Below are 13,133 nucleotides of genomic sequence, written 5' to 3' on the forward strand. Positions count from 1 at the left end.
AAAACATAATGTAACTTTCAAAGGACTCAACTATACACCCAGGGGATGGTTTGTGTATGTGGAAGGATCGGCCTCATAATTTGGTCAAATTTATTTTTTCACTGTGAGTATTAAAATATGTGAGACGTGACAAACAAATAGGTGTATCTTCTCACTACGATGACACATTGTGGAAAACCTCTTTCTTTCAGCGCTAGAAAAAGAATGTCAGTGATTGTTCGCACTCCATCCGGGAAGTTACGACTTTACTGCAAAGGAGCCGTAAGTTTTTATTTTTGTCTTTTACAGTTTTGATTTACGATGGTTTATAATGGATACGTTAAGCATTCTGCTACGGAAATGTAACACAGATGTTTAGCCTGAAGCTGCTGACGTCCACTTTGGGTAGTGTTTTATAGTAATAGTGTTCAGCCTCTTCTGGTGAAATATGGAATTCCTTCTGGGTAAATTTGGTGCTTTGAAAAAGTTTGGCCTAGGTTATTTATATAATTCAATGTTTGGTACATAATATTTGAGGTTTGTTGTTTAGAAATACGTTAGAAGCCAGTTAAATACAGAAAATATTTTAAAATTGAATTAGAAATGTAGTGACCTATACCAGTTTGAATCTAATTTTTTAAAGGCCGTAGAAATGGGGGGAAAAATGGATCACAGTTACTGCTATAATTTCTTCATGTGGTGATTGCTATTTGTATTGTATTTGCATTGTTTTAATTATAACAGAATTTCTAACTATTGGTTGGCTGTGGTATATTGGCAGGTTATATTGACAAAATAGTCATTCTAACTGAATTTTTCTAGTTAAAATATGTTTACACTCATGGAAATATAAGAAATCTACTGCCCAGGGCCTTTTTTTTTCTAATTCTTAAAATTAGTTAATATTTCCTTTCTGAATTATCCTTTCCAGGTACCTAGTATAGTTGGAGTAGTCAGGTAACTTACCAACTTGGAACTTTCCAATTTCAACTATAATCACCAATCTTGCTTTATTACATGGAACTTGGAAACTGAACTTACCAAGAAACCCAAGTTTATTATTTGAATTCCTGTTGAGAATGTTTTTCAGTGCCTTGGTTTTAAAGCATTGAAATGTAATTTTTGAAAGCCTTGGTTTTAAAGAATTTTGGTAGAATTACTTCATGATGTCTCATGAATGTAGTTTTAGAATTCCTTTGGTTGTTGATTCAAACATCTAACATTTGTTTGCTGTGTGCATTTTATCTACTAGACTTCCAACTGGATTTGGGGGTTAGGAAGATAAGACTCAAAACTTGTCAGGAGCTTAAGACTACTCAGGGAAATATATATAAAGAGAAGATTAGGATACAATATTAAAATATATTGTAAAGATCTTCCACCTCCCAGTGGTAACATTAAGTGATAAAGTAATAAAGAGAGCCCTTAAGACCTCCCACTTTAAACGGTTTGTATGTGTCCAGTTTAACTACAGTCCACATCCTCTTTTCTTAGTTTTGAGTAATCCAGCTAGAAACTTTGTTTGGGGCATTAAAGCAGTGAATAAAAAATAAAAACATTGGACTTCTTTTTTGAATAATCATGGAGATAGTTTGCATACATTAACTTGCTTATTGCCACTCCCAAATTAGCTATGATATGTGGTTGAATACTAAAAAGGCATAAACATGTAAAACAGCAAGGTGCATTTGAGAACTACATGCAGTTTGGCAGGGAATAGCAGAATGTGAGGTTAGAAAGGTGAGCATGGGTTAAGTCATGGGTTTTTCATGCTCGAGAACTTGTTCTTTCTTTCTGGATCATTCTGATGCCATTTAGAAGGTGATTTAAAGCAGAAAAGAGGTGTATAGAGAGTTAGCAGTTGAAGCTGTTGACTACAGTCCAAGAAAAAGTTGATAAGGATCAAAACCTTACAACAGACAATTGCAGAGAGGATTAAGAGGACAGAGATTTAGGACTTAGTAATTGATTACATGTGGGTGACGAGGGAAAAGATGATCTAGGATTATTATCAGATTTCTGTTTAGCTAACTAAATAGACTAAGTGATACCACTTACTAAGATAAAGGGTTGTGAGCTACATCTGGGCCATAAGGGCAAAGGCACCTGCATTTCACAGGGGAAGATATATGGGGTGCTGATATAGGAGTTAAAAGTGTAGCTGGAAACTAAAAGCAGGGGATTGATGAGATCTCATATGGAGAAAATAATGCATGAAAAGAGAGGAGGGCTAAATGTGAAAAGTAGAGGATCCAGGAAGGACATTGAAATTTGGAGGAAAGCCTGACGAATCCGTTGATTCCTCAGCAGAGTGAATAATCAACAGTGACAAGTGCAACAGAATACCTTAGTAATGAAAGGCAATTAAGAAGTCTTCAAGAATATTTTCTAGTCAACATGGTATTGTCTGTTCATAGTTTGATGTATCTCCTTTATTCCAAAATCATGGCAGTGATGGATATAGTATAAAGAGAAAACAGAGGTAGACCAAAATAGGAATAGAAAGTCAAGGTGGTACACTGAACTGAAGTCTTGAGCTGAGACGGGTAGGAGTTCCAGGCCCTGGGTTTGGAATCAGGGAGCAATGTCTGGAGTTTGGTTTCTGTGGGACAATGGGCACAAATAGTGCTTTCTATAAAATGCAGATAGGAGCCAGCCTCCCCTCTTTAAAACCTAAGATAGTGGTAAACTTCCTAACCAGGAGAAGAGCTGAGGAAAGCTCGTGCAAGCCCCTACTGGATAGTACAGAAAACCACTAGATTGAAATGCACGTGAAGAAGGAAAGAGCAAGAGCAAAACTTGGAGACACATGAGGAAATCTCATGTCGAAGAGAGAACGAACATGTAAACAACTGGAGCATGAACTCACCCCAGATGAAATCATTTGTGTAAACTGTTCTGTCAGAGGATATTTAGAGCTCAACATGATAAAGAAACTACAGTTATTTTTAATCAAAAAGAAATTTTGGGGGGAGGGGAGAATAGGTTACATATAAGATAAATTAGAAATCATAAATAAATTTAAGAAAAAACATCAACAAATGAAATAAGCTCTAGATAGAGTTGGAGGGGTGAGGGTGGAGTTAGTGAATTGGAAGATAGTATTGAAGAGTTCATTTAAAATATCACACAAAGAAATGTGTGTGTGTGTGTGTGTGTGTGTGTGTGCGTGTGTGTGTGTGGATGACTTATTTTTCTTGCTTTTTTCCAGATTTTCAGTAATTGGGTTGTCTTGCTTTGTTAATTCTTAAGTGAAAAAGAAGGAAAGGTACACAATACACAAGTTATGTCTGCAGTAGTAGCCAACTTAGGGAAAGTTACATTTACACAAATAAAACTTTAATTTATTCAAGAAAATAATCCTACTCCAATATTTATATTCAAGAGAGAAATTAGAAACTTGAGTAATACACTTAATGCTTTAGGGACCTTAAAGTGACTGAAATTTTTCAAGTTAAGTGCCCCCTAAATGAAATTCTGTGCCATATGCAAAAAAGACCACATCTGAAATTAGTTATTTCTAGCCGTTCACCACCACGGCAGAGGCAAAGTGCAGATAATTCTGAATGGCACACATGAACACAGTAAATGTTTGTCTATATTTAAATATAGATGTGTATAATGTCTTTAGCAAATATTCCAACCCCAGCTTCATGCAGCAGATCAACCTCAACTTGGTGTTTAACTGGACAACAAGGGCAGATTCCGTGATGATTAGTAACTGGCTAATTTATAGCAAGATTATCTGCATGACATCAGTATAAATTACAGTGCTTAGCTAAGTAATTATATAAGACCTTTTTTTTTTCCTACGTGATACTTTATTATTATTGATTCTTGAATTTCATTGTGTAGCTCTTCTTTATTTGGCTTTACTGTATAATGTGGTATTCCATATAAGTGAAATTTGGGGATAACTGAGAATTACATCAGTGCTTTATTCATTTCACACATATTTTTTGAATACTTGCCATGTGCAAGGCACTGTAGGTGAGGGACAGAGCAGCATTGGAACTTCAGACTAAAAGATAAACAGGAAAACAATGCTTTGTATGAAAATTTACCGAAGATAAATTCTTAGCCATGAAGCCTAGGCTCTTCACATACGTGACTGTAATCTGACAGTGCATGCCACTCCAACAGCATCACCCCACCATGATTTTCCACTTTCACCTTGCCAAGCGCTAAGACACCAGATACGTAAATCCATTTAGGATTTTATGTAAAGGTAGACTCAGTAGGTTCAAGGTCTGATCCCAGGAGATGCACATGCTTTAGTTCTTGTGAAGAAACCTTTTTTGGTTCCTAACAGTGTATCAAATACTTGATGTGGCCCTCTGAATAAATGAAAGTTACTTTGGGTGAAAAGGTATCTGTATGTATTTATTTTTCACACATAAGCATGGCCAGTTGTGATTGTCATTTAAAACACACTATGCAGTTCATGCAGAAGGCCACATTCTGTCCCCTGCTTTCCCTGATACTATAAAGAGGGTAGAAAATTCTCCTAGTCTGATCATCAGTTTCTTCCACTAGAATGCTTAACAACATTGCAGAATTTAATCTCCCTAGCTTTATTACTTATCACTTTTGTTTTCATGACTTTAATTTTTTTTAAGATTTTCTTAATTTTAAAATGGCCTATTTTAATTTCATGGAAAATTTCATTAGCCTCTCAGAAAAATAGTTTGTAAGTTATACCTTTCGTTCTCAGAAAGGAGCCATGAGGGGAAATTATCATTTCCTTTTGCTTTGCCCCTCTTCCCATTCCACCACTGAAAAATGGAGAGAAATTCATAATTGGAGCCTGGAATATTCCATCTGTTCTGAGGTCACTAAGTTCTGTTTCTCTCAAGGGTTCTAAATCATACTCTATTAGTCTGCTTCCAAATCTCAGCCCTGAGACTGGAGACCCCAAAATGAGTAATGCCACTGAGAAAGTAATTGCAGGTAAATGATTTATTTTTTCCTGGTCTAATAAAACCATGAAGGCCAAATACTAAAATTCCTAAAACATTAAACCCAAGCTGAAGAACAACTAAAGGAACAATAGGCAATTTATAAAGGGGCAAAAATTAGAGAAACGTACTGATGCTTGAAGTTAAAGCTGAAAGGGACTTTAAAGATAATCCGGTAATTTAATTTTACAGACTAAATAAATTGAGTCGTAAAGCTAAAGTGACACAATCAGAAATATTCATCTGTAAGGCAATGCTAGGTTTGTCCAAGATCCTCCCTGCTCTACCCACCAGCCCACTCCATGAATTTAGACCTGTGTTTCTCAGAGTTTGTTCTTTTGTGAGCACCAATCCCATGAAGATGCCCTAACCTCTAAAAGGTTCAGTAGTAAGTTTGGGGCATATACCATACCGCCCCCTTGGAACCACCATGCGCATTAGCGTTTTAAAGGCTCTGAGAAGTATTGCAGGAGGGCAAGCTCTTTAGCTTTGTTTCGCCCAGCATTTCCCAAACTCTTTGAGTCCTGGACCATTCTTCCTTATAGCACCTATGAACACTGCATTGTTCTGCAAAATCTTCAGGGGTTGGGGGAGATATTGCAGCACATCACAGGTAGGCGAAGTATTGATAGAATATGAGGTTTTGAACATTGCAGTAACTATGGATTTATTCAGAAAGGAGAAAGATGAAAATATGGGACTAGAACCTTATTTCTTAGTGTCATAAGGGAAACAGTGTTATTAGGGAAAAATATTTTGTGCTTCAACACTAATGGTAAAAGTGATTTTTTTAATACTCATTTGATGCTAATAATGTTGCCAACATCAACTTTATTAAACTCAGAATTCTTAGTTTAAGTGTGTTATACCTTCTGTTTGTTTTCCAGGACACTGTAATTTATGACCGACTGGCAGAGACTTCAAAATACAAAGAAATTACCCTAAAACATTTAGAGCAGTTTGCTACAGAAGGTGAGTGTAGTATGGCAATAAAGCATGATTAAAATAAAATGAAATCATATGCTACTAATATCTTACAGGATCATTCTTATTATTTTACTTAGAGATTCCTAAAGTAAGATGAAAATAAATGTTGATAATTTAGATTATACTCTATGCTGTTCCCACCCATTATTTTTATTTCGCTCTCCTGTATTTATTAAAATTTTGAGAGACTTTGTCCCCACGTTTTAGGGGATGTAGGGCCTATAAATCTGTTTGCTTTTTAGGATAGATACTGCTTACAGTTGGGTTTTTTTTTCCCAGGATTTCAGACTTTCTTCTTTTTTTTTTAATTTTTTATTTATTTATTTATTTATTTATTTATGGCTGTGTTGGGTCTTCGTTTCTGTGCGAGGGCTTTCTCCAGTTGCGGCAAGCGGGGGCCACTCTTCATCGTGGTGCGCGGGCCTCTCACTACCGCGGCCTCTCTTGTAGCGGAGCACAGGCTCCAGACGCGCAGGCTCAGTAGTTGTGGCTCACGGGCCCAGTTGCTCCGCGGCAAGTGGGATCTTCCCAGACCAGGGCTCGAACCCATGTCCCCTGCATTAGCAGGCAGACTCTCAACCACTGCGCCACCAGGGAAGCCCCCAGACTTTCTTCAAACACGCAAATGGTAACAGAGGGCACCCACAAGTGACAGGCATGGTCCCTAAGGCCTGGCTCAAAGGCCATGCTGGAGGGTGTGAGGGACTTCTCAGCCCTGCTCCCTCAGCAGCTCTGTCCCTTCCTACTCTGCACCTCACGGGCACCTCTGAGATCAGTGGAAAGTGCGCAGAAACTAAGTTACTGTAGAGGAAGTTGGGCCCTGCCTCGCTGCCAAGAAAGAGGGGCAGGTTCTGAGGAAAAGATGGAAGTGGGCTACTGGGTCGCCACTCAGGAGGTGCCAGGCTGCTTCCTGGTCTGGCCTACGCCACCCACAGCCTTGGACCTGGGCAGAGAAGGAAGCAAGGAGACACTCCCCACATGGCAGCCCTGGGCAGCTGGAGAGTGTGGGTCACTGGTCATGTGATACCCCCCAGCCGATGGCCAGACCTCTCTCTGTTTACAGTTTAAATGCTTTATAGCTCAAGCAATGCAGAAGGAAAGAAACAAGAGTCCAAGAACTGGGTATTCTAATCTTAAGAAAGAGGAGAAGAAATAAATAAAGCTCTGTAACTATTAAAATAGTTATTCAACTTAGTGTCAACTCAGAACTTTTTATTAAGCCCCTACCACCTGCCAGGCTCTGTGTGAGACCTGAGAATCCGTGGCAAACATGCTTAGTTCTGTCTCTGTTCTACTGAAATGTAGTCTAGGGAGATGATCTAGATGAGTTGAAAGGAAGTGAGAGTTGTTACGCATTAGGGTCAGTTCCTACAGGAATTTATAGAATCTTATCTCTAAACTTAACAAAAGGGGCCAGCGCCGTATCTGAATCTCCCATCCAAGTTTTCACTCTTGTCTGCTTCTGCTGGAACTGTTGCCAGTGGCACCAAGCCTGACCTCTGATCCAATCCTTTTCCTCTTAATCCAAGCTGCAGAAAGATAGGAATGTTTTTAAAAGCACTAGGCTTTGAAAAGCAGGAACATGAAGAACCTTCTCCCATTTCTCCTCCAAAAATGGAAGAGCATGAAGACCCACACGTCTGTAGAGTTCAGATTCCATGAGGCGCAACTTCAGAGGGGCTTGGCAGGTACAACCTACCCAGCACACAGCACAGGTTCCTTTTTTGAGGAGGGTTAGGGGAGCATCTTTCTCCTCTCTGGTTGTGATGTTAAAGATATTCCAGCTCCTGGACACATTCCAATTGGCTTGACCTCCACCTCCACCCCTTTCTCTCTGGCCCCAGGTGAGAAGCATTTGTGCACCATGGCTACCCCAGGGTAAGTTCCCAGCCAGGTTTCCAGAAGAGAAAAACATGTCCTAATATGGCCCAAAGATTTCAGTTCTACTCTAAGTGATCCGGCAGGGAACAACGCTACTCCTTTCTTGGAAGATGGAGTCCTCTGGCCACTTTATGTCCTATCTTCTTTGCTTCTTCTTTTTTTTTTTTTTTTTTTTTTGGCTGTGTTGGGTCTTCGCTGCTATGCACGGCCCTCTCTAGTTGCGGCGAGCGGGGGCCACTCTTCACTGCGGTCTGCAGCCTTCTCATTGTGGTGGCTTCTCTTGTTGCGGAGCACAGGCTCTAGGCACGCGGGCTTCAGTAGTTGTGGCACACAGGCTCTAGAGCACAGGCTCAGTAGTTTTGACTCACGGGTCCAGCGGCTCCGTGGCATGTGGGATCCTCCCAGACCAGGGCTCGAACCCGTGTCCCCTGCATTGGCAGGCGGATTTTTTTTTCCCTAACATCTTTATTGGAGTATAATTGCTTTACAATGGTGTGTTAGTTTCTGTTTTATAACAAAGTGAATCAGCTATACATATACATATATCCCCATATCGCCTCCCTCTTGCATCTCCCTCCCACCCTCCCTATCCCGCCCCTCTAGGTGGTCACAAAGCACCAAGCCGATCTCCCTGTGCTATGCAGCTGCTTCCCACTAGCTACCTATTTTACATTTGGTATATATGTCCATGCCACTCTCTCACTTCGTCCCAGCTTACCCTTCCCCCTCCCCGTGTTCTCAAGTCCATTCTCTTTGTCTGCATCTTTATTCCTGTCCTGCCCCTAGGTTCTTCAGAACCATTTTTTTTTTTAGATTCTATATATATGCGTTAGCATACAGTATTTGTTTTTCTCTTTCTGACTTACTTCACTCTGTATGACAGACTCTAGGTCCATCCACCTCACTACAAATAACTCAATTTCGTTTCTTTTTATGGCTGAGTAATATTCCATTGTATATACGTGCCACATCTTCTTTATCCATTCATCTGTCGATGGACACTTAGGTTGCTTCCATGTCCTGGCTATTGTAAATAGAGCTGCAGTGAACATTGTGATACATGACTCTTTTTGATGGCAGGCGGATTCTTAACCACTGCGCCACCAGGGAAGCCCCTCTTCTTTGCTTCTTTTTCTGACATGGTCCCAGCCATATTTTATTTGACTTGAGATCGCTAGCACCTAATTGTTCTGAGAGCTAAATGACCTTAAGCGAGGACATTGTCTTCTTGGGAACCTAGTTAACTGCATTTATCATGGCTGGCAAATGCTTCTGCCTCTTCCTTGTTCCAGCTCATCAACTTTTTTCTGGCTGAGGGTAGCCTCCAAGTGAATTATAAAATTGACAGGCATTGAGCCCTAGAAGCAGGTCACTTCAAACATCAGCTGTGATTGTTTTCCCAGGGTGTTTCTGTTGGGTATTCTTTTTTTGGTCCCTGTCCCTCAGTTTTTTAGACTCTTTATACTACAGATTCACAGTGGTAAAAGAGCATATACAACCATATATCGCAGTTAGAGGAAGGTGGCTCTCCCAGTAGACCCCACTGGGGTCCCTCTCTTCCTTACTTCATAAGCGTCTGTGAAGCCACTGTGTTCAGCACTGGAGTTACAGGTATGAAGAACTCCGGGACCCTGCCCTTCAGGAGCTTCAAGCTAATGTAGGAGATCACAAGAAAAACAATATGAAACATTGTCATTCGTACCACAGGAGTGTTGGGGATTTCTGCCTTTGGGGTCTGGGTGAGAGGAAGATGCTTCAAAGAGATGGTTTTAAGAACTGAGTCTTAAAGTAGATGCGAGGCAGGCAGCGGAGGGAGATTGGGAGAGGGTGGAATGGAGAAAAAAATGACCAGATTGTGCAAAGACCCTACCATGGGAAGTGAATGGCAGAGAATGAGGTGGAAGGCAATTGATATGTGGTGACTGAGCCAGACTCCGAGGTTTGGACTTCATCCTGGGGAACGATTAAAAGACTTCAAGCAAAGGGATAACCTGATAAGATTCGTTCAGATTTTAGAAAAGTTACTCGAGGCATGGAGGTGGATTAAAAGAGCTGGGGAATTGGACACTAAGGTTCCATCGAACTTGAATCAGATTTCAACATGTTGTTTGAACTGAATCAGTGTTTTCGAAATGAGACTTCGTTAAATAAAAATGGAAGTGTCAATCCAAATTTAAACCACTTCTTTCACCCCAAAATGAAACTTCATGCTGTTTGCAGGCACCCCTTACCCACACTCCAACCCCCCAGGAAAATTAACCTACTATTTGTCACTATAAATTTACCTTTTCTGGACTTTTCTTTTAATGAAATTCTACAATATGGCATCTTCTGTGTCTGGCTTCTTCCACTTAACGTAATGGTTTTGGAGGTCATCTATGCTGCAGTATGCATCACTACTCCATTCTTTTTCATTGTTCAAGAGTATTCTGTTGTATGGATACACCAGTTTTTATCTGTTCACCAGTTGATGGACATTTGAACTGTTTCCTTTTGGGGTCTGGTGTGAATGGTGCTGCTAATGAACATTTACCTACAAGTCTTTGTGTGGATATATGATTTCATTTCTCTTAGGTAGATGGCTGGGAGTGAAATTGCTGGGTCATATATTTATGTTTAACATTTCTAGAAATTACCAAACTGCTTTCAGAGTGGCTGCAGCATCATTCTACCTAACTGTAAATATCCTGAGCACCAGATAAATATCACTGTGCTCTGGGGGAAAAAAAAAAAATGGAAGTGTCAGACTTCTGAACAGAATCTTATTTGATGTTGTGGTGGGGGGTGTATGCTCCCTTTTTTCAGGGTTAAGAACTTTGTGTTTTGCCGTGGCTGAGATTTCAGAGAACGACTTTCAGGAGTGGCGAGCGGTCTATCAGCGGGCATCCACATCCGTGCAGAACAGGCTGCTGAAACTGGAAGAGAGCTACGAGTTAATTGAAAAGGTACGTGGAAGACTGTTTTGCCCATAAGGAAAGTTTGGTTTCCAGAAAACTTGTCTTAATTCAAGGGGCCAATAAAATTAAAATCAAAATATCTTGACACACCGCTAAATTGTTGGGTCTCCTCCGGTCTAAGTACTGACAGCTCTTAAAGTTTTTGCTGAAAAGTCTCCGGAATTGCTTTATATAGATCTGGGCTCTTTTCACAATTTTGGATCAAATTTAGTCTCATCTAGCAATACCCTTGCCAAAGGTGTGTATGCCTCCTGCCCACACACAGACATGCACACAAGCTGCACACACATGCGTGTATATAGTTAATGAAGGTGTATAATGTGTAATACAAAGTAATATAATAAATATACAGCTTGTGTGACTCCATAGCCAATCATATAGAATGTATAAGTGAACAACCCAGTGCTTATACCTGGCCTGTCATTGTTCACTTAGATACATCCATCATTTCTGCCACAATTATAAATATCCTCATTTTACCGACAAAGAAACCAAGGCTATTCAGCCAAAAAAAATGATGGATACACTATGATTGATGCTGCATAAATAGCAAGAAATCTTGCTTCCTAAATTAAAAATAGCAAACATTTTTATGTTGTACTTACTGTGTGCCACGTGCTGTTTTTAGTACGTGAATCTTAAATCTATTAACCCAGAGGTCCCCAACCTTTTTGGCACCAGGGACCAGTTTCATGAAAGACAATTTTTCCACAGACCAGGGAGGGGGGATGGTTTCAGCATGATTCAAGCACATTACCTTTATTGTACACTTTATTTCTATTATTATTACATTGTAATATATAATGAAATAATTATACAACTCACCATAATGCTGACAGGAGGCGGAGCTCAGGCAGTAATGCGATTGATGGGGAACGGCTGTAAATACAGATGAAGCTTCGCTGGCTCTCCTGCCGCTCACCTCTTGCTGTGGGCCAGGTTCCTAACAGGCCACGGACCCATAGCGGTCCATGGCCAGGGGGTTGAGGACCCCTGTATTAAATTATTTAATCTTCATAACATCCCTTTGAGGTAGGTAGTGTTAATTACCCCAACTGTACAGATGAAGAAATCAGGGTACCAGAGAGGTTAAGTAATTTGACAGAGATTACTCGGCTCGTAGAGGGTGAACCAGAATTCTCACTCTGGCTCCAGAGTTCATACTCTTAGCCACTCGAGTATCTTCATTCAAACCTTTAACTTTCCATTAAATAACTTGCTAATTACATAATTCCTTCAACTATACTCATGTTTATAAGGCATAGACTCAAGCTTGCTGCAAGTTGATCTTGCCTTCAGATGAGTGACGACTGACATGTTTTTTCTTCTTCGTCTCTCTCAATGTACTTCCTGTCTTGGATGGTAGCCAACACCATGGATGTCTCCCTGGACCCTTCCCTCCTTCCTCTCCCCGCATGCCCCCCACTCTGTGTAATACCGGCAGTGGCATGTTACAGCTGGAGGTGGTTTTCTCTGGTATGCAGTTGCCACTTGTGACTCTAGATACTGTTCCCCTGTCTGGATTGAGATCACTTTAGAAGCTAGTTTGTGTCTCATCCCTCCCTTATATTTGAACCTATTTTGTATCTTCCTTATTTCTCAGAAGACTTCTGATAGCATGTATGGAACCCTCCAACTCAATAAATCCCACCACCGCCACCAATTTTAGATGTGCACACACAGCAGGAGACTTGTTATTAATCAACTTATTGAATTTCTCTCTCCCTTTCTTTTCTAATATCCTTATATATGATTATGTCTTTGAAATATTAGTGAAATAAAATATTTTTTTATTTATGAGACCATGACCATAATCTCTTTCAATATCTCCAACCAAAGTCCCATATTGTCTTAAAGTACTAATGGTATTGATTCTTAATCTTCGGCTTTTCTTACTCTTTTGAGAAGTTAAAAAAAAAAAAAAACTGTTTGTAAATGATTCTTTTTCTCCTGTCTCCTTTCCTACACAGCCTGAATATAAGGTAGCCTTTTCCCCTGTGGCAATGGTAGAATTAATAAATAATAACTGACAATAAAAATATTTAAAGTGGATTCTAATCATTAAATTTTGTTTCTACTTGAAGTGCACTGTAGCAGATTCTGGAGTTCAATGTTTAATGTGCCTAACATTTTTACTGTGAATGTCCTAGAATTTATAGATTCGATTTTATAGGTTTAACAGTTGTGTGTGTGTGTGTGTGTGTGTGTGTGTGTTTAATATCTGTCATTAAATTTTGACTTCGCTCTTTTAACTAAAACAGATGTTCAACCTTTCTTCCAGCAGATGGCGATCGCGAGTCACATTGAAATTTAAGTTGCCTGGGGAACTCTATTACATGTATTTATATATTTTTAGTTTACAGATACAGAA

General features: G+C 39.8%; 2 protein-coding genes across 7 annotated transcripts in view; both read left to right on the forward strand.

The window, feature by feature from the left end:
- ATP8A1 (ATPase phospholipid transporting 8A1) overlaps positions 1-13,133 on the forward strand; it is a 235,328-nt gene that overhangs the window by 111,818 nt on the left and 110,377 nt on the right. For all 6 annotated transcript variants that reach the window (XM_082390480.1, XM_082390482.1, XM_082390481.1 and 3 more), the window contains 3 exons: positions 192-261; positions 5,825-5,909; positions 10,611-10,750. In XM_082390480.1, the coding sequence (XP_082246606.1) occupies positions 192-261; positions 5,825-5,909; positions 10,611-10,750 (295 nt within the window). The remainder of the gene's footprint in view (positions 1-191; positions 262-5,824; positions 5,910-10,610; positions 10,751-13,133) is intronic.
- The window catches only part of BEND4 (BEN domain containing 4), a 371,611-nt gene that overhangs the window by 3,778 nt on the left and 354,700 nt on the right, over positions 1-13,133 (forward strand). The window lies entirely within an intron of this gene.

This window comes from Balaenoptera borealis (genome assembly GCF_965194805.1).
Source record: "Balaenoptera borealis genome assembly, chromosome: 4".
Taxonomy (NCBI): Eukaryota; Metazoa; Chordata; class Mammalia; order Artiodactyla; family Balaenopteridae; genus Balaenoptera; species Balaenoptera borealis.